This window comes from Dama dama, chromosome 2 (genome assembly GCF_033118175.1).
Source record: "Dama dama isolate Ldn47 chromosome 2, ASM3311817v1, whole genome shotgun sequence".
Classification (NCBI taxonomy): Eukaryota; Metazoa; Chordata; class Mammalia; order Artiodactyla; family Cervidae; genus Dama; species Dama dama.
This window is the reverse complement of record NC_083682.1, coordinates 31,678,491-31,699,807: the sequence shown is the minus strand read 5'-3', so window position 1 is coordinate 31,699,807 and position 21,317 is coordinate 31,678,491. Positions and strand designations below refer to the sequence as shown.

At 37.2% G+C, this 21,317-nt stretch overlaps 1 protein-coding gene across 1 annotated transcript in view; it reads left to right on the top strand.

Moving 5' to 3' along the window:
• Positions 1–10,823: 10,823 nt before the first annotated feature.
• The window catches only part of LOC133068449 (glycerophosphodiester phosphodiesterase domain-containing protein 4-like), an 81,552-nt gene continuing 71,058 nt past the window's right edge, over positions 10,824–21,317 (top strand). Inside the window, exons 1-3 of the mRNA XM_061159677.1 lie at positions 10,824–11,009; positions 14,859–14,962; positions 20,472–20,565. Of these exons, the coding sequence (XP_061015660.1) occupies positions 10,824–11,009; positions 14,859–14,962; positions 20,472–20,565 (384 nt within the window). The remainder of the gene's footprint in view (positions 11,010–14,858; positions 14,963–20,471; positions 20,566–21,317) is intronic.

Here is a 21,317-nt window from a genome sequence, read left to right as displayed (position 1 = left end):
ATGAACAGGAATATATTTAAAGTTCTTATTAGTAAACCCTTTGCATAGTGTTCTTTGTTTTTTCTTTAATTCTTTTCCTAAAGTTTTAGTAGTATAAACATGGTTCATGGACAAAGAAAGGGCAGTAAGTAATCCAAGAAGCATCAGAAAGTCCTCTTTTGGAGGCAGGGGGAAGGCCTAAGTTTGTTGGCTAACGTTTATGCATAATTCTGTTGTGCCCATACACAAAGGAAGGATTTCATAACCTAGAAAGATATTAATTAGTTTTTCTTTTTCTTCAGGATGAGAGGGCCCCTCCAAGTTCCAAGGAGGAGGCATATGTGTTGACTCATTAGTGGATATGACTGGTTCTATATCTGTCCATTTTATAACCTACGATAAAAGGGGGATTAGGTATATAAGCCCAATAAGTGTGATCAATCAAGTCAGCCTGAGCCGGGGAAGCAAAAGCAAGCAAAGCAAGCATAGCGAAGAAAAATATTTTCAGGATTCTTGAGGCATTCCTTGCTGAAAAATCAGATTTTCAGTTTGATTAGTAAGGGTGTTTATCTGTCCCCAAGTAGGGAGACCATAAGGTTGATGACGTCGAGTGCGGCGTTTTTTGGAAATTTTTAAAGTCGCCATGGCTTGTATTGGAATTTTATCTTTCTTCCTGGGTTTTTTGCTGTTTCATCTCTAGTCTGAATGCTGGGGGCCCCCTTAGGTTGAATCTTCTGAAAAGGAAGTCATGTGGGCTCGTTGGATCCATCTGGAGAAATAGAAGCATACCCCTTTCCCTGTAAGATTAGTTTCTTAGATTTCCATTAATTAGTTAACCCATCTTGATATCAAATGGGCAAAGGAAAAGAGGTGTCCTTCAATGTTTCAAAACTTTTTGTTTGTTTGTTTTTTGTTTTTGTCAAAACATCTCTTTGTGGTAAGTTTAAAAATTTGAAACAAATAAGGTTATATTAACAATAATTATAAAAAGAAAGGAAAACGTTAATGGTGAAAACATTCTTAGGAAATATTTCAGTCCAAAAGAAAAAAATCATTCAGAAATCTGTTTGGGACTGGTATTTGGCTGTGGTTTTGAATTAATGGGTTGATTTTCTCTTCATACAGTGTATACATTTTTCCTGATATAAAAAGAAATGGGATCTGACTGTGTTGTAAGTGGTTTGTGTTATTTGGGGCAAAGGATTAGGAGTAACCATTCAAATATTTTTTCCTAAGTGAAATTATTGAAAAGATGATGCAGAACAACTTGACAAATGAAATGTTGCTCACATCCAAATATATTTGACCTTGTCTTTGAAAAAGAAAAGCAGCTTAGCAACTGTTGAATCTCTCTGTTCAGTGTGTTAAAGGTGATGATTATACTTTCAAGACAGACCTGAAAAGAAGGTGAATATTTTATATTTTTTATATTCTTAGGAACAAATAATTTATTCGGGAAATGGTGTCCTTTTTTATGTTGTTTTTGTTTTGTATTGTGAAATAGGCATTGAAGTTGATGTTTTGTTTTAAGAATCTTACAGGTTGGAAACAGAAATAAAGTTATATATATTTTTTTTCTTTTTTTTTTATATTATTATTATTTTTTTTTTCCAGTGGGTTTTGTCATACATTAATATGAATCAGCCATGGATTTACATGTATTCCCAATCCCGATCCCCCCTCCCACCTCCCTCTCCACCCGATTCCTCTGGGGTGGGATATTTCAAAAGAACAGCATGTATACTATCTATGGTGAAACAGATCACCAGCCCAGGTGGGATGCACGAGACAAGTGCTCCGGCCTGGTGCACTGGGAAGAACCAGAGAAATAAAGTTATATTAATAATAGTTATAGGCTTAAAGAATATATTACATTAGAATCTAGTAAAGTTTGTTCTGGATAAGGAAGATAAAAGTGTTCCTGTGTATTTCCTCTTATTTAATTTTTTATTTGCAGTTACAGTGTGTAATGTGTTTGTTTAATTATGTCTTGTGTTTGTGGATTATAAGGAATGTCTGTAATCTGTTTAATAGAGAATGAATGTAAAAATTGTTTGAACTGCTTAGAAATATAGGCAGAGCCATTGTCTGTTTTTATAGAATTAGGTGTTCTCATTATCGCGAAGTAAGTTGATAGGTGGGTTATAACATGTTGTGTAGTTTTACCTTAGAGAGGTGTTGCCCCTAGAAAAGAAGAATTTGTATTGATCGAGACATGTAAGAAGGAAGAGGAAGAAAGTTCAGGACAATGAGTTACATTTATTTGCCATAAAATTTTCTTTCATTTGTCATAAGCCTTTTTAATATTTTTGTATTCATCATTTTATTTGCTATTTCTTATATCTTTCTATTAAAAGCATATATTTTACTTTTCTTTAGCAACTATGAAGTGTCTTGTATGTTAGTATTTTATAGACTGTTGAATATATTTATCAAATCATATTATATATATATCCATTCCTATATAAATATATATTTATATCCATTAACAACTCAAAATCTCTTCAGCTCTTCTGCAAGAAAAACCCCTTGTAAGAGTAAGCCAATGTTCAGCAATTAATGCTTCAAAATCCTATTTCATTTGGAAATGACCCAGCCATTCAACAAACTTCCATTATTTAGTTCAGTACAACTCCAGAAACCTAAGTCACTCAATCTTAACAGATTGTTTTAGATTATAATAATAGATTATTCTATTAAAAATATAATTATTTTTAATAGAGCTTATGTAAAAGTTTTCATCTCATTTATATATTTGTATATATATATATATAAAGAGTTACCTTTTTGTTGACAAATTTAGTTTACCTTAAACAAAGGCATAATAAAAGTATTATATAATGTTGATGACTTAAGGCATGTCTTAATTAGATTAACAAATAATTATATTTAAATTATATTTATATTTAAATAAACATGATATTTAATATTGAATATTTTTCAGTTCATGTGAAGTTGAATTTAAATAGAGCTTATTAACTTTATATTATCCAAAAACAAAGACATACATTGAGACATAGATAATTTTAGATAGATAGGTATAGTTCTCCATTTGAAATTTAAAATATCTTTTTGTTTTATGTATTTATTTTGAGTTCCACCAACTTGTTAATGGCTGAAGTCCTAGATAGAGTGGGCTGTGTATCCCAAGGACATGATAAGAGTTAACTTAAGGTTTTTTCTTAGGCCTATTTTTTGTTTCCCAGGCAGAACTGGAACTCCAAAAAAGTATTTTAACAAGTTAACCTTTTCCTAACTGCACGTGCAAGAAGAACTGGTTTTGCAATTTCAAAAAAGATTTTATTTTAATCAGTTTTCTCCGGAGTCTAAAGAATATCATGGCCATTCAGTGTCAAAAATATCATTTCTCCTTTTTGTAGCTATGGTATATTATTAATAATATATGCATGAGGGAATTGCTGTCACATAGGAAGTAAAGCCTTGGCTACAAAATTTTGACAAACACTAGGACTGTTATGGAGAAGGCAATGGCACCCTATTTCAGTACTCTTGTCTGGAGAATCCCAGGGATGGGGGAGCCTGGTGGGCTGACATCTGTGGGGTCGCATAGAGTAGGACACAACTGAAGTGACTTAGCAGCAGCAGTAGCAGGACTTTTAAGCATACCTTGAGGTGACATAGTCTACTGAAATCTTTTATGAGGCCCGATATGATTAGGATAAGGGAGAGAGAAAGTGAATCTCTCCCTGTCTAAAGGGTGTAAAGGTATATTAAAAAAGCAATCTTGTGAATCAGTAATAATAATGTGCCAATTTTGAGGAACAGTAATAGGTGATGGGATCTCTGGTTGCAGTGCACCCATAGGTTTCATAAAAGAATTAACTTTTCTAAACTCTGTGAAGAGACACCATTTGTTAGATTTCCTTTTTATAACAAAAATAGGAGAGTTCCAAAAAGAGCAAGATTCCTTAATATGTTTCAATTTTAATTATGTGTTTATAAGTTCTTTAGTAGCTTGTAATTTTTCTTTCATAAGGGGCCATTGCTTTATCCAAATAGGCTCATAATTTTTCTCAGTTATTTTAATAATTGTTTTGTTTGTTAAATGAGCAGTGGCCCCTAGGAAAAATGTGGAATGTATATCTGAGTTGGCCATTGCATAAGTAAGTCCCTTCCTATTAGATTAAGGGGTGCATCTATCACATAAGGTCTTAATGTTGTAGGTTGGCCTTTTGGTCTGTCATATGAGTAGATTTGAATATTTTGATAAATTTCTTGTACTTTGGTTTGAGAAATTCCTGCAGTTTGGCAAGAGACCTTTTGTATAGGTCAGGATTTGGGCCACAAGTGTTTGGAAATAATAATAATATTAGATCCAGTGCCGAGGAGACCAGAAAATCTTTTACCATTAATTTTGATATTTATATTTGGTCGGGCATATTTAAATACCAATGATGTCCATAAGGATTGTTTTTTATCTGTATTGCCAAATCTGCCTGTCCGTACATTATTAGAGGAGTTAATAGAAATGTAAGGCAAAAGAAGTAATTGAGCAATTTTGTCCCCCCTTTTGAATTGCTATAGAACCTGAGCTGACATCATAATTTGAATCTCTCCTTTATAATTTGAATCAATTATTCCAGGGTGAACAGTAATTCCTTTAGAAGCGAAATTAGATCAGCCAAGTAAAAGACTGAAGGTTTGTGGGGTCAGGGGTCCAAAAAGTCCAGTAGGTATTCTAGAAGGGACTGCTTAAGGGTAAAGGAAAAAATCATTTAGGGCTGGTATATTAATGGCAGCACTGCTGGATGTTGAGGGTTTGAGGGAAAAGATAGAATTTGCGCCTGGTTTTTGTTGTAGGTGACCTGGGAGGTCCCCTGTTTGGAATTTCCTGGAATAGGTTTTCCTTCAATATCAAATTTAAATTTACTGTCTTTGGCCCAATACATTCCTCTATGGCAGCAAGGGCGAATTTTTGGAGGTTTTTTATTAGCCTTCTTAGGGCAGTCCCTTTTTAAATGGTTTTTATCTCCACATGTAAAGCATCCTTCATTTCCCTTTATAAAGGTAGTAGCCATTGTTTCAGCTAGTATTTGAATCTTTTGAGTTTTTGATCCTAGATTGTGACAAGCCTTCAAATAATCAATAATAGTCCTAGTCTCACAAATTGCAGCTATAGCTCTTTGACATTTCTCATTTGCATTCTCATAAGCAAGTAATTTCTCTAGCTGTTTTTTGGTTTCTTCTCTGATTACAATACGGGAAATAGCAGCTTCTAATCTAGCTAAAAAATTAGCATAACTTTAATTAGGTTCCAACAAAGGAGAGACTTTTGGACTTTCGACTGTTGGCAGAGGAGGAGCATTTGGAGCAGCCGGGGCAGGGCTAGTAAGAAAATTTTGAGATATTTTGTATTGTTTTAATTGGGCCTTTTGTAAAGTTTTATCATTTAATTTATATTTATGTAATAAGTGTTCTGTCTGTTGCTGAATATTGGAAGAGCTAGAATGTACCTTGAAATGGCATAATTACAGCTTTAATGAGAGCCCATAGGGGCTAGAGATCAATTGGAATATTTTTTCCTTGTTTGGCTGCTCATTTAACATTTTCTTTGACCTGGAGCCAAATTTCTAAATCAAAACTGCATTTATCAGGAAACTAAGGATTATGTTCAACTACTGTTTGAAGGCAAGCCTCTATTCATTGGCGTGGAACCAGAAGTCCCTGAACTTTAAACAAATGGTGAAGTAAAGTAGAAAAATGATGGGGCTTTCCAGCCGTTTGACCCATGCCTTAGTACTTACCGACCTCAATAGGTCCCCGAGTCACTCCGCCCGATATGCCAGGTATACCAGTGTCCCTGTTCCTTGGCGCCATTTGTTGGGGTCCTCTAATGGACTGGATCCTGGTGGTATGGAGTTGACAATAAGAAAGTAAAAGAGAGAGAGAGAGAGAGAGACAAAAAAAGACCCAGGGACCTAAGCTCTGATGGAGCAAAGGTGCTTTAATGGTTTTTCTATGAGTATATATAGGCTGTGGTACAAGAAACTTCTTTCGGGAATGATAGAGATCAGAAAACCAAACATACAGTAACTGTTACCAAGGGAACGAGGGGTAATCCTAGTCACAAGTTCAGGAGACAATCCATATCTCATGAAGGGGGAGCAAGACTAAGCAATTTTGTCAAAAAGAGAATGTTTACTAAAGGAGACCCAAGCCTGCCTCACACAATGACCTCAGTCCCTGGGAGCAGCGTGCTGTTCCGCTTGAAGAGGGACAAAGGACTCATGAGAGACAGCACATAGGCATCCTCCCGTCAAACACTCCCTGACATGAATAGTCAGTCAACTCAAATGTATTAGCAATAAATTCTTAGGATTGTATATGAGTGGGGTTTTTGTCCTTGATTGGTACATGACATTATTCTGGTGAATAATACATACTAATACATACACAAGTTTTATGTTTTTTTTTTAACCTATCTCAACAAACCAAGCTCTTCTAAAGTGTATATGATTATTGTTCTTTTAATCCAGTTAGACTGTTGTTATTTGGAGCTTTTAATTCATTACATTAAATGGCATTACTGATAACATTTAGGTTTAAATCTGACATTATTTTTAGGTTTAAATTTGGTATTTGCTTCATTTATGACTTAATTTTATCTCCTTTGTTGGATTATTATATTATGTCAGTTCAGTTCAGTAATTCAGTCATGTCTGACTCTTTGCAACCCCGTGGACTGTAGCACACCAGGCTTCCCTGTCCACCACCAACTCCCGAAGCTTGCTCAAACTCATGTCCATTGAGTCGGTGATGCTATCCAACCATCTCATCTTCTGTCATCCCTTCTCCTCTTGCCTTCAGTCTTTCCCAGCATAAGGGTCTTTTCCAATGAGTCAGTTCTTCACATCAGGTGGCCAGATCTTTTGGAAGTTTATAGTATGTCTTTAACTTATCCAAGTCTACCTTCAAGTAGTATTATACTACTTCACATGTAGTAGAGAACTGTACAACAAATAGTACGCTTTCATCTCCTTACTTCTGGCCTTTGAAGTATTACTGTCATACATTTTACTTCTACAGTTGTTTTAAGCCTCAGGATTCATTGTTTATACTTGTTCCTTCAAACATTGTTATCTTCTAAGTAGATTTTATAAATAAGAAAATCATTTTTGTATACTACCTATATATTTAATACTTCCAGGGCACCCCATTCCTTTCTTTAAATGTGCATTTCCATCTGGTTTCTTTTTCATTCTTACTGAAAGACTTTCTTTAACTACTGGAAGTCTTTCTTAAAGATTTTAGTTGAAAGTCTTTAAGACTTTCTGTTTCTTTTAATAGAAGTTCTATCTTTCTACTTTTGAATAGCTGAAAAGATCCTTATTTCACTATCTTTTTTAGAACTCTTTTTGCAGAGTGCTAAATTCTGTTTTAACATTTTATAAAATAATTTCTTCAGTTCTTTAAAGATGTTACTCTACTGTTTTCTGGCTTCATATTTTTTTTTTTTTAAAGAGAACTCATTTTTTTTGAAAGAATGTACAAGAGTCATTCTTTGAGATTTTCTTTTTATCAGTGTTTTTAAGCATCTTGATTAGGATGTGTTTTATTTTTTGTATGTGCCTTTTCTATGGGGTTTGTGGTGCTTCTTGGTCTGTGGGTTTATAATTTTTTCAACTTTGGAAGATAGTAATTTGTTCAAATATTTTTTGTCCCTTTGTCCCCTCCTCTCAGCAACTCCAGTCACATTTATATTAGAATGCTTAAAGTTGTTCTGCAAGTCACAGTTTCTCTTCTTTTTTCAAATTCTCAAGTTTCTAATCTTTTTTTCTACAGTCTCCTCTTAATCTTAGCAGTGTATTTTTTGTCTCACATGTTATATCTTTCATTTCTAGAAGTTCAGTCTACATCTTTTTAAAGAACTATTTTGCAAACAATAAGTATTATAAATCAGTGAAATAACACTTGTTGATGTTTGCAAAAAAAAAAAATCATGTATTTCCTTCAAATATACACCTTCTTCTGCTGTCTTGAACATGGGATACAATTGTAATGACATTTTAATGTCCTTGCCTACTAAGTCTGTCATTTGAGACATTTCTGAGTTGTTGTTGTTGATTGACTTTTTTCTTATTTAGGGATTGTGAATTTTTGCTTTTTTTTTTTTTTTTAAGAAAAACTATGTATTTATTTTTGGCTCTACTGGATCTTTGTTGCTGCCTGGGCTTTTCTCTAGCAAGCTACTCTCTAGTTGCAGTGTGCAGGTTTCTCATTGTGGTGGTTTCTCTCTCTCTCCTTTTTTTTTTTGTGTGTGTGTGTGGTGGCCTCTCTTGCTGCAAAAGAATGGACTGTAGATTGTGTGGCCTTCAGTGCTTGTGGCTCCTGGGCTCTAGAGCACTGGTTCAATAGTAGCACACAGGCTTAGTTGCCAATGGCATGTGGGATCTTTCAGGGATCAAACCCATATCTCCTGCAATAGCAGGTGGATTCTTTACACTGAGCCAGCGTGGAGGCCTCTATCAGGAAAAATCCTGATAATTTTCATTGGGTGCTAGGCATTGTGAATTTTGCTTTGTTGGCTGCTTTTTATATTAAAAAAGTATTCTTGATCTGTTCCATAACTTATGTAACCTGGAAATAATATTTTCATTATTTTGAAACTTACCTTTAAGTTTGTCTGGTTAGACCATAGAAGCCTTTAATGTAGGCTTAATTTTTTTCCCACCACCCAGGCAATACCCATCTGAGTATGCTACGTGGTGCTATAGGTGTATTACAAGGTTTTGCTGCTCTGGTTTTTAAAACACTTAATGTGAAAGTTATTACCCTAGGCCCTCTTACTTCATTTTAACCTGAAGTGGACATTCAGACTATTTGCTTTTTGCTACAACACTGGAGTGCCTTTCCAAAAAAACAAAATGGAGCACAACAGAAAGTTTCCACGGGCAGAGATAATTGCCTGGTATAAGATCTCTAAGACTATTTTTGTTTCATTAAAAGAAAGTGAAAATGAAGTTGCTCAGTCATGTCCAACTCTTTGCAACCACATGGACTGTAGCCTAACCAGGCTCCTCTGTCCATGGAATTATTCAGGCAAGAGTATTGGAGTGGGTTGCCTTTTCCTTCTCCAGGCAGTCTTCCCAACCCAGGGATCAAACTCGGATCTCCCACATTGCAGGCAGACACTTTACCATATGAGCCACCAGGGAAGCCACATTTCGTTAAAATTTTCCCCCAAATCCATAACATTCTTTGAAAGTTTATATGTCTAAGAGCCTTATCTGAGCACAGAAGGATGAGAAAATGCAGTATTGATGTCAAGATGTCCTTAATATCTAGTTATTGTTGTTTTGCTTGTAAGAAAGCCCTTGTTAGTGAAATGTCATCTCCAACTTCTTGAAACGTCCTTAAAATAAGGGGAAGCACCCTTCTTTGTTCTTTTCTTCTTGTTGTTAGTTGGAATTTGGAATGATAGATACACTTTGAGCAGCCATTTTGTACCCTGAGGAGCCATGTGTTGTAGTGGAAGAGCAAACTAAAAGATGTCTGGGTTCTAATGACATTGTAAAGCAACATACCACATAATTGCTTCCTTAAACCTTTGAAATTTTTTTGTTGGCAAAAGCAAAAATAAACTTATTTCAGCCATTGCTGTTCTGAATATTCCATAATTCTTAATTGAAGCTAACTCTAGAAAAGCTACATGTGGGAGGAAAAACAAGGGGCAGACACTTGTGTGTCTGAGTAGCTTATTAGTCAAGGATGGTATTTTTTCATATACTTTAACCATGTCTCTAAGATCTCAGGTTATATCAAGGTCATTATTGTTGTTTTTCAATTGCTATGTTGTGTCCAATTCTTTGTGACCCCATGGACTGCAGCATGCGAGTCTTCTCTGTCCTTCACTATCTCCTGGAGTTGGCTCAACTCATGTCCATTGAGTCGGTGATGCCATCCAACCATGAAAAAATCTGTCACCATTTCCACTTTTCCCCCTTCTATTTGCCATGAAGTGATGGGACTGGGTGCCATGATTTTAGTTTTCTGACTGTTGAGTTTCACGCCAGCGTTTTCACTCTCCTCTTTCACCCTCATCAAGAGGCTCTTTAGTTCCTCTTAACTTTCTGCCATTAGAATGGTATCATCTGCATATTTGAGGTTGTTGATATTTCTTCTGGCAATCTTGATTCCAGCTTGTGTTTCATCCAGCCTGGCATTTCTCATGATGTACTCTGCATATAAACTAAATAAACAGGGTGACAATATGCAGCCTTAATGTACTCCTTTCAAGAGCATATTGGAGAAGGCAGTGGCACCCCACTTCAGTACCCTTGCCTGGAAAATCCCATGGACGGAGGAGGCTGGTAGGCTGCAGTCCATGGGGTCGCTAAGAGTCAGACACGACTGAGCGACTTCACTTTCACTTTTCACTTTCATGCATTGGAGAAGGAAATGGCAACCCACTCCAGTGTTCTTGCATGGAGAATCCCAGGGATGGGGGAGCCTGGTGGGCTGAAGTGACTTGGCAGCAAGAGCATATTACTGTTTTAATAACACATTCCATATATATTATCTAGTTTCAATTTTTTCAGCATCTGTTAGCTAACTAGGGTAGAGAACATGGTACCATTTTAGCAGTGAGAATGCTAAACTTAGAATGGTGCAATATCTGCAATAAACACTCACCTAGTTAGCAGGAAAGATAGGATGAAGCTCTACTCTTCTACATCAAATCCAGTTCATCTTCCTAGATTATGATCTTTTGAAAGATCTGTCCATTATTGGTGGACTTTTCTGTAGAATAGTGGGGGTAGGAAACATGAAGAAGCTATTGGATTCTGACTATTTTATTTACTGTTTCAGCAAAAGGGTGAACCATGGATGATGTTAACAGGACTGAGACTGGAAATGAAGAGACAGGAAGATGGAAAAACTTCAGTTCTTGGATTAAATACTACTTCAACTATGAATGCTATATGACTTTCCTTAATGGCTGCTACAGTTGCAAATGGGAAGCCCAACAGAAGAAAAAAGCTAGACGTCCACTCTGCTGCTGCTCTTTGGTATATGAGTTGGGAGGGAGATGGACCACACTTTCTTAGATATGGGAAAGTGTGTATTCTCTCCTTGAGAGAAGTGCTATATAGTGTACATGTCTCTGTGTGTGTATGTCTACATATACAGTCATGCATCATGTTTAATGGGTCAAAAATAATTTTATTTAGAAGGTGTAAAGTTATCGGAAAGAATGGATAGGGAAGGATAGATAGGGAAAGAATGGAGGATGGCAGAAGAAATGATATTGGAGGAGTCAAAGGGCTTAGTATATTTAGGTGGAGTGGAGAATATGAATGGAGAAGTGATGGGAAGTGAGTGTAGAGAGAGAATGGGACAGATGTGTGGTTTTAAGAATTTGACTTCTGCCATGTAGGAAATAGTCCCTAAATTAAGATCGGGGGGAAAAGAGAATCTCTAAAGATTTTAAGCTTCTAATGTTGCCCACGCTGTGTTTTGGAATGGTTTCATATGGAAGATACAATAAAAAGTACAAGGGTAATGCAGGGAGATGTCTTTGCCTTCAAAGAGAAAGCAACAGCAATATTCAAGGTAAAGCTGATGGTGTCCTGGATTAGCATAGTAATGGCAAAAGTAGAGAAGAGCAAATTGATTCAACAGATATTTATTACTTAAGGATGATGTAGTAAGTCATAAGAGAGCTATACAGAAGGACATAGAGTGAAAGAAGGGAGGCTTCCTGGGAAAGATGCCATTGGAAGAGGCAGTGTGGTATAATGGAAAAAATCCCTGAACCAGGGCCTGAGACAATGTTTTAGTCTTTGTTCCATCTCTGCCCTTGGGCTGGTTTTGTGCTATATCTGAGCCCCTCTACAGATAGGGAATTAAACTACATAATTCTCAAAGTCCTTAGATAATTCTCAAAGCCCTATTTCTGCTCAGGGGAAGGAGTCTAGCATGTGGCAAAAGAGAAAATTCCTTGTGTTCTAGGGAAAGACTGCCTGGATTAAATTTATGGCTTCATCACTGACTATCTCTAAACTAGAGCTTAACTACTGTGGGACCTTGGGCCAGTTGCCTAACATTCCAGTGACTGGTTCCTCATTAGAGTAATAGAGATGGTAGCAACAGTAACCACCAGTTGGGTTTGTTGTGGGGAGAGAAGTGTTACGTGGAAACTTAAAATTGGGCTCAGCACACAATTAGCACTGAATAAATGTTAGCTATCATTTTGCTGTTCTTGGAGTCACTGACTTGTGAAGTCATCTTCCACTTAGAGGAATGATGGTGTAGGGGATTCTGGGTGGAGGAATTCAGGTGGTCAGAAGTCCAGAGATAGAGAAGTATAGTGTTATTTAGGGAAAAGTGAATTTCTGGTATTGAATTTATGAGCAGATAAGGTGATAAATGGTTTAGTGATCAGGTCAGAAAGGAATGTTTTAATCAAATTTTGAGGCATCTTTGTCAAGTTAAAATGTTTAGACTTTGTTCTGTAAACAGTGGGGAGCCTTTGAACATTTTTGAGCAAGTGTGGCAGCAGTGAGAATCAAAGTAAGGAAATTTGTTTATGCAACAAGAACAAGTTCATTGAATGTGCTCCACAGTGAGTAAGACCACTAAGGCTTCTGGCCTTCCTGTGGCTTGTATTGTAGTGGGATGAGTTAGATAATAAACAGTAATGAAGAAAGATGGTTTCATATAGTGATAAGAACTTTGAAGACAATACATCGGAAAATGGGAGCATGGTTAGAGAAGACTGCTTTGAAGCAATGTCATGTGAACAATCTCTTAAATTAAAAAATTAAATCAGCCTTGTATACACATGGGGACAGAAATACTCCAGGCAGGGGAACCAGGAAGTGTGAAACTCTTAGGAATTAAAGAGCCTCCTGATAAGAGTGAAAAAGGAGAGTAAAAAAGCTGGCTTAAAACTGAACATTCAAAAAACGAAGATTATGGCATGTGGTCCCATCACTTCATGGCAAATAGATGGGGGAAAAATGGAAACAGTGACAGGTTTTATTTTCTTGGGCTCCAAAATTGCTGCAGACAGTGACTACAACCTTGAAATTGAAAGGCACCTGCTCCTTGGGAAAAAAGCTATGTCAAACCTACACAGTGTGTTAAAAAAGCAGAGACATCTCTTTGCCAACAATGGTCTGTATAGTTAAAACCATTTTTCCAATAGTCATGTATGGATGTGAGAGTTGGACCATAAAGATGTCTGGGCACCGAAGAATTGATGCTTTTGGACTGTGGTGTTGGAGAAGACTCTTGAGAGTCCCTTGGACTGAAAGGAGATCAAACCAGTCAATCCTAAAGGAAATCAACTCTGGATGTTCATTAGAAGGACTGATGCTGATGCTCCAATACTTGGTCACCTGATGCAAAGACCCAAGTCAATGCAAAAGACCCTGGTGGTGGGAAAGATTGAGGGCAGGAGAAGGGAACAATAGAGGATGAGATGGTTGGATGGCATCATCAACTTGATGGACCTGAGTTTGAACAAACTCCAGGAGATAGTGAAGGACAAGGAAGTCTGGTGTAGTGAAGGACAGGGAAGCCTGGTGTACTGCAGTCCAAGGAGTCACAAAGAGTAGGACGTGACTAAGCAACTGAACAACAAAGGAACAGATCTGATCATGTTCTAGAAGCATAAAGACGAGTATGTCTGGAGTTCAATAATGGAGTTAGTATGTAGAATGGAATGAGGTCAGGGATGGGCAAGACTTGATCATGTAGGACCTTTGGGCCAGGGCAGGCAGTTGGGATGATATTCTTATACAGTGGGCTGCTCTGGGAGGGTTGTAAGCAGGGGAGTGACTATGTGATACATATTTTTAAAAGTCCACACATGATTTGTGTAGAGAGTGAGTATAAATCCGAGTCAAAACCTGTTCTCTTCATATTCCTACTCCAGAAGTGGTGGTTTAGTGCCTTGTTACCTATCATATCTCTCACCATTTTGAAGTACTCTGTTTACCATTTTGTTTCCTTATTCTTAGTGCTCACAATAACCATATAATTTGTACAGGGTAGGGATTATTCTATACATTTTTAATAGCTTGGGTGCAGTGTCCCAGTGAGGCAAAATTTCTCATTTTTGTGATACAGTCATAGTCCTGGGAAGAGTTTGATAGTGTATTGTTCGGCTAGTTTGTGATACAATTTTCAGTGCAAGGGTTGTCTTCAAGGTTCAGTTTTACACGTTTCCAGAAAGATCATTTCCATCTTGGTTTTGAGCTCACAGATCCAGGCTGTTTCCCTGCTTGGTTGTGTGACCTTGAGTCATTTAACCTAACCTCTCTGAGTTTTAATTCTTTCTTCTACCAAATGAGATTAACAATACCTAACTCGTATAACTCGTATATGAGAATTAAAGTAAATGTAAGTAATTTGTAAAGTCCCTAGCATTATAGCTACTGGTACAAAATAGCTACTGGAAAAAAAAAGACTTATTCCCTAATCTAATGATCTTCTCCCCCAAATGTGGGTAGATAAGTGACTATTCATTAAGGAACTGGTGAATAATTAATGAATGAATTACTCAGTGAATGAACATACATTTGGTACATGGAGAGGTAGATGAATTCAACAGATTATTGTTGAGAGACCATAACTGGAAATACATAGAAGTGTAATGAAAGTTCCTTTTCATCAAAGCAGAAACTGTGACATTAAATATAAACATATAAACACACAACTCTAGTTCAGGATAATGTTATAAATAAAGTTTTGCAAAATTCCATAGGGTTAAAAGAATACAGTGGTCTCTCCAGTCAGGTGAGGGTAATGCTGCACTGTAACTATGTAGACCTTTGGGGAGTATAAACAGATATTGCAGAAGTACCATAAATAAATGGAGTTAAATGAGATTTCCTTCTGTCTCTTCCCAGAGAGAGCGATTATTTTACCCATGGCTGATTACGTCATTTTGCTTGTCTGTGTTTTTACTTTTCACGTGGATAGAATCTTCAAATGAATACAATGGCTTTGACTGGTGAGTTTCACTTTTTGTATTTTCATTTGTGTAAGGGCTCTTTGGTATAATTACCACATGGATCTTACTTCAGGCTGAAAAAATCTGCTTACATAAGAGGGAGGGTGGACAAAGTTGGATTTTCTGCATCTGGTGGATGGGAGGCCTGACTCTGGGGAAGCGTAAGCATGCTCAGCACCCTCAGCTACTATACTTCCCTTCCACCTGTGCTCACTGTCACTCTTAGACCACATCTGGCTCAGGGGGAAGCTTTCTGTGTGCTTCCGGTGTCCCCAGTCCTATTCAGATGACTCCCTGATACCTTGTTCCTCAACTTCTTGATCTGGGTTACTGATGTCTACACTAGTTGGTCTTCATGATCTCTGTCCATGAACCCTGATATCTGTCTCACCTCCAGCCTCTTACTCTTTCTCTGTCCTTACAGGGCTTCCTGAAACTCTAAAGACAGGTATGATGTGTGATCTGAGTACCCTTCTGGCCAAACTCTTACTCCAAGACAACTCTCAGTTTTTCCAGCTTCTCTAGCCTTGATTGTTATATATCTTACCCATTATTTGGTGTTTGATGGGGAAAGGGGTCTGTTTAAGTATGAGGCTTTTTAGAAATGTAATTTATTGTTTTTGTTCAGTCGCTAAGTTATGTCTGATTCTTTGTGACTCCATGGACTGCAGCATGCCAGGATTCCCTGTCCTTCACTATATCTCAGAGTTTGCTCAAACTCATGTCCATTGAGTCAGTGATACCATCCAACCATCTCATCCCCTGTCACCCAATTCTCCTCCTACTCTCAACCTTTCCCAGCATCAGAGTCTTTTCCAATGAGTTGGCTCTTTGCATCAGGTCGCCAAAGTATCGGAGCTTCAGTATAAATCCTTCCAATGAATATTCAGGTTTGAACTCCTTGCTGTCCAGGGGACTCTCAAGATTCTTCTCCAACATCACAGTTCAAAAGAATCAGTTCTTCAGTGCTCAGCCTTCTTTATTGTCCAACTCTCATATCTATACATGACTACTGGAAAAACCCTAGCTTTAACTATATGGACCTTTGTTGGCGAAGTGGTATCTCTGCTTTTTAATATACTGTCTAGGTTTGTCATAGCAATTCTTCCAAGAAGCTAGCATCTTTTAATTTCATGGCTGCAGTCACCATCCACATTGATTTTGGAACCCAGGAAATGAAATCTGACACTAATTTCCACATTTTCCCCATCTATTTGCCAAGAAGTGATAAGACCAGATGCCATGATCTTCATTTTTTGAATGTTGAGTTTTAAACCAGCTTTTTCACTCTCCTCTTTTGCCTTCATCAAGAGACTCTTTAGACAGATCACCAGCCCAGGTGGGATGCATGAGACAAGTGCTCCGGCCTGGTGCACTGGGAAGACCCAGAGGAATCGGGTGGAGAGGGAGGTGGGAGTGGGGATCGGGATGGGGAATACGTGTAAATCCATGGCTGATTCATATCAATGTATGACAAAACCCACTGAAATGTTGTGAAGTAATTAGCCCCCAACTAATAAAAATAAATAAATAAAATTAAAAAAAAAATGAAAAGGAAAAAAAAAAAAAAGAGACTCTTTAGTTCCTCTTTGCTTTTTGCCATTAAAGTGGTGTCATCTGTGTATCTGAGGTTGTTGATATTTTCCCCAGCAATCTTGATTCTTGGGTCTGTTTAGGGCTGTTTTGTTGCTGTTGTTTTGGGCGTTTCTTTTGGTTAGTCTTGTTAAGGTTTTTCATTTTGCTTATCTTTTTTAAAAACTAAATTTTAGTTTTGTTGATTTTGTCATTGTTTTCCTGTTCTTTATTTCACTTATTTACCGAGTAAATTGGCCCTTGAATGGAGCAAAGGCATTGACAGAAGGTGAAAGACATTGCTGCGCAGCCAGTACTGTATGCTATCAATCTTACTCCTAGTTTGCTCCTAGAAGAACTTTTAATAATTTACCAGATTTCTTGTCATTGGGGAAGAAGAAATACTTTTTGGGATTCCTGGACACTGACTGTGAACTTTCTGAAATGTATAACTGGAGATATAAAATGCTGCTATGATTCCTTAGTAAGACTAGGAACTTTTGAGTATTAGGTAGTCGATAGAATTCTGGTTCAGACCCATATCTTCACTGGGCATAGTGGGTCCCTAGACCACCCTGTGGTTATTTTTCTAGTTCTGGAATGCATATTCCAATAAACATACTCAAAATCATTCGGAATCCCCACAGCAATACTCCATCATCAAATAGAAGGTGTAAATATAAGAGTGAGCTCCCCCTGATCCTAAAGCCACAGTAGGTTTCATAGGTAGTTCCATGGCTGCCATGGAAAATTACCACAAATTGAGTGACACCAAAGAATACCATTTCTTATCTCACAGTTTTGTTGGTCAGAAGTGAAGTATGACCTGGGTACTCAAGGTGCTTAGCTGGCCTGTGCTTTTAACTGGGGCTCTGAGTGAGACTCACTTCCAGGTTTATTTAAGTTGTTGACAGAATCCAGTTTCTTCTGGTTGTTGAAATAAAGTGCTCATTCATTAGTGATTGTCAGATGGGAGTTGTTCTCAGCTTCTAGCTTGTGACCTTCTCTATCTTCAAATCTAACAGTGGTATTTCAACTCCTTATGCTTCAAATTTCTCTGATTTCTCCTTTCTCATGTCTCTGACTTCCTTTTCTGCCTTCTTTACTTATTTTAAGAGTTCATGTGACTACACTGGATTCAATCTGATAATCCAGAATAATCTCCCCACATTAAAGGCAGCTGAATAGTAACCTTAACTGAAAATGTTCCTCTTATAGTCTAACACAACATCATCACTAGTGACACCAGAGGACAAAGATATATATTATGTATAATATATATATATATTTCCCAGACCCTGATGCAGGGAAAGATTGAAGGCAGAAGAGGGCAACAAGAGGATAAGATGGTTGGATGACATCACCAACTCAATGGACATGAACTTGGGCAAACTCCAGGAGATAGTGAAGGGTAGAGAGGCCTGGCGTGTTGCAGTCTGTAGGGTCACAAAGAGTTGGACATGACTTAGAGACTGAACAACAACATACAGATATATGTGTGTATATATACATACATATGTGTATTTAAATGATATATATATATGAATAAAATGTATGTTTGTAATATATATAATATGTAAGGATATATATATATATATGAATTTTTGCTTATCTCATTTCTCTGTCATTGAACATAAGATATGTGACTAGTAGTTAACCTTATATACTAGTACTTAAATTAGAGGCATAAACATCATCCAGTGATCAACTATCAGAGCAGATGTAACAACCTTCTCTAGCATTTTCTGTGATAGCATAAGGTCTAATCCCAACAGTGAATACTTCTCTGAATCATCCCAGACCAATCCAATATTTTTAATCATTTTGAAAATTCTTAGGATTTATCTTTCATTTTTTAAAAACTATTTTTAAAGTATCTGCTTATTTATTTTTGGCTATGTGGGCTTTTTTCTAGTTGTGGTGAGCAGGGGCTACTCTCTAGTTCCAGTGCACGGACTTCTCATTGCGGTGGCTTCTCTTATTGTGAAACATAGACTCTAGGATGTGTGGGCTTTAGTAGTTGCAGCATGTGGGCTCAGTAGTGTGGCTTACGGGCTTAGCCTGTGGGATCTTCCCGGATAAAGGGTTGAACCTGTGTCTTCTGCGTTGGCAGGTGGATCTTTACCACTGAGCCCCCAGCAAAGCCTTCATCCCATTTTCTGCTGCCTCTCCTTTTGAAACTTTAGTTTCATGTGTGTTAGGCTTTTTCTCTTCTTCCCGTAAGTGTCCTATCCTTTCTTCTGTACTTTTCATGTTTTTTGTGTGTCTGTTTCCTTCTTGATATTTGTCTCCTGACTTGGTTTTTTGCTAAACAAATTATTTTGACTGTGTTTTACCTGCTATTAAATTTGTTCACTGCATTCTTAATTTTTGTTGCTGTATTTTCCTTTGTAGAATTCTTAATTGGTTCTCTTTTTAGTAGGTCTCTGTGCTTTGTCACTCAGTCCAACTCTTTGTGACCCCATGGACTCTAACCTGCCAGGCTCCTCTGTTCATGGGATCCTTCAGGCAAGAATATTGAAGTGGGTTGCCATGCCCTCCTCCAGGGGATCTTCTCAATCCAGGGATCGAACCCAGATCTTCCACATTGCAGGTCTCCCACAATTTTTCCTTTGCCAGCGGTACTCAGCAAGTAGATGGAACCTTCACCTGTTTGGTGGGAGAATTTGGAAATGACCTAATATTAAATATTTACATGTGAGTGAAAATATATAAGAAGGCCATTATGTTGATGAGGGGAGAAAATAATGTGGCTAGAGAAATTATTAGAAAAGAGAGAGGTCCCATTGAAGGCAAAACCAAACTTTTCTTTCTCATTTGGAATATAAAGTCAATTTTGCTGCTGGATAAGTCGTGTAATTAATTCTTTGGCTGTCTTTAGGCTGCTTTATGTCTATCCTATGTGTTTTTTCCCCCTGTATTTCATTTTTTGATCATTATTCTGCTTGCGTATAAACATTCTATTCTTGTTATGTGGATATGAGTCCTTTATCTCTCTGAAGATCTTGAATATATTTTTAATTGTTCTTTTCTGATTGTTATCTTAATTATATTTTTGTGCAAGTTATTGTATTAGTTGGTGTTACTAGGTTAGTTTGTTAACATCACTTACACATTTTCTGATTCCTGGCTGTGAGATCATATTTTACAGGATACTCTTCCCAGTGTCTTGATCTGGGATCAGCCATGCTAGGTTGACTGCTTGTCTAACTTTTTCTCTTGGTATGTCTTCTCACCCCTGACTAAAGAGAATTTTTTCTTATATTTAATGTAGTAATATGTTCAATAATTTTGTATCATTAAAACATAATTTCTCTAGGTCTCATAAGGAGAGGAAATAATTTCTGTTATCTTGAAATGAAGAGTCTAAATTCTATGACATATAATATTTAGAATAATTATAACATTGTTTAACTTAAATCAGTTTATTAGCAGTTTTAAGTTTTAAGCTACTTTAGGAACAAGGAGGACTACAAATCGCTCACACAGGATATAGATGTTAATATGGTGGCTTGCTATTATGTAAGAGAACATATTCATAAGGACAAGAAATCTGCCAAATTGGCATGTATTAGCTATATGAAGGCAATGAACTTATGGATGACTTCTTCTCTTTTGACATTCCATAATTTCTGCATTTTATTGTTTTGTAAAGAGTATATATTTTTTTGAGTCAGTAGATATTTTTTTGAGTCTTTATTCTAAATCACTTTAAAAAGCATACAAGTTGTACAGAATCCTATTAATGTACCTGATTGTCTGTAGAGCAAAATTAAAAACTTCTCAGCTAAATACCTGCAAAGGATAACTGTTCCCAAATTGCTCCTCTTCTTATTCCCCTGTTTTCTTATGCCTCATCTAGTCCAGTCTTATCCCCTATACTTGACAGAGATACTACTAACTTCTTTATTTTAGAAATTGAAACACATTTTTGCAGGGTTATATTCCTAGGTACAGGAGTCTGGTTCTTTTGGTCCCTTGTCTTGCTGAGTTTCCTTGGGATCCTGGCTACCTACACAACATTGCTACTGGTGAGTAATATTTCCCATTTCTCCCACTCCCTTCCTGAGTAGCCTAATGAGGTGCTCTGTCTGTGGTATGGTTCCCAATTGGTGCTGGGAGCCCTCAGATCACTCTTAGCAGAGTCTGGGTTTTCATCAGCCACTTAAATATTAGACAGGAGGGATAGAGGGGTAAAAAGGCTTGTGCTGTTAGAGGGTGTGTCTTTTCACTTTGATCCTTTGAAAGGGTGGCAGAACATCCTTTTTCTCTTCCTGTGTTTCATGGCTTATTTTCTGATTCTTTCAGTGTTGTCATTTTAGACACCTGCATCTTCACATGGCAATACACTTACTCATTAAACTACTCATTTCATAGCCCATCTCTTGAGGATCAGTCTTTCTGGGCCTTACAAATTATCTAGTGAGTTAAACCTGTTCTGCTGTGCAAATGCTAATCCCCTAATCCAGGTGCAAATTACATTTTAGCAAATGTGTTTAGGTAATAGAGACCCTGCCTGTTTCCTGACATAGTAGTGTTGTGTAGTGTGGAAAATTCACACCAGACAGAGTAGTGTCATGTAGTTTGAGAAATGTAGGCCAGGCAGCAGAGGAGTCTTCAGAACTGGAAAGCTTATGGGAGACTAACTTTTAGGTAAGAGTTTTTCAGTGCCCACTTACACATAGGACATGTATTTCTTTGTCTGGTTTCATAATTTTTTGTCTCCATTGATTTCTTCCCTGATACTAAAGAACCCAACCCTCACATCAGTTGACATTTGCAT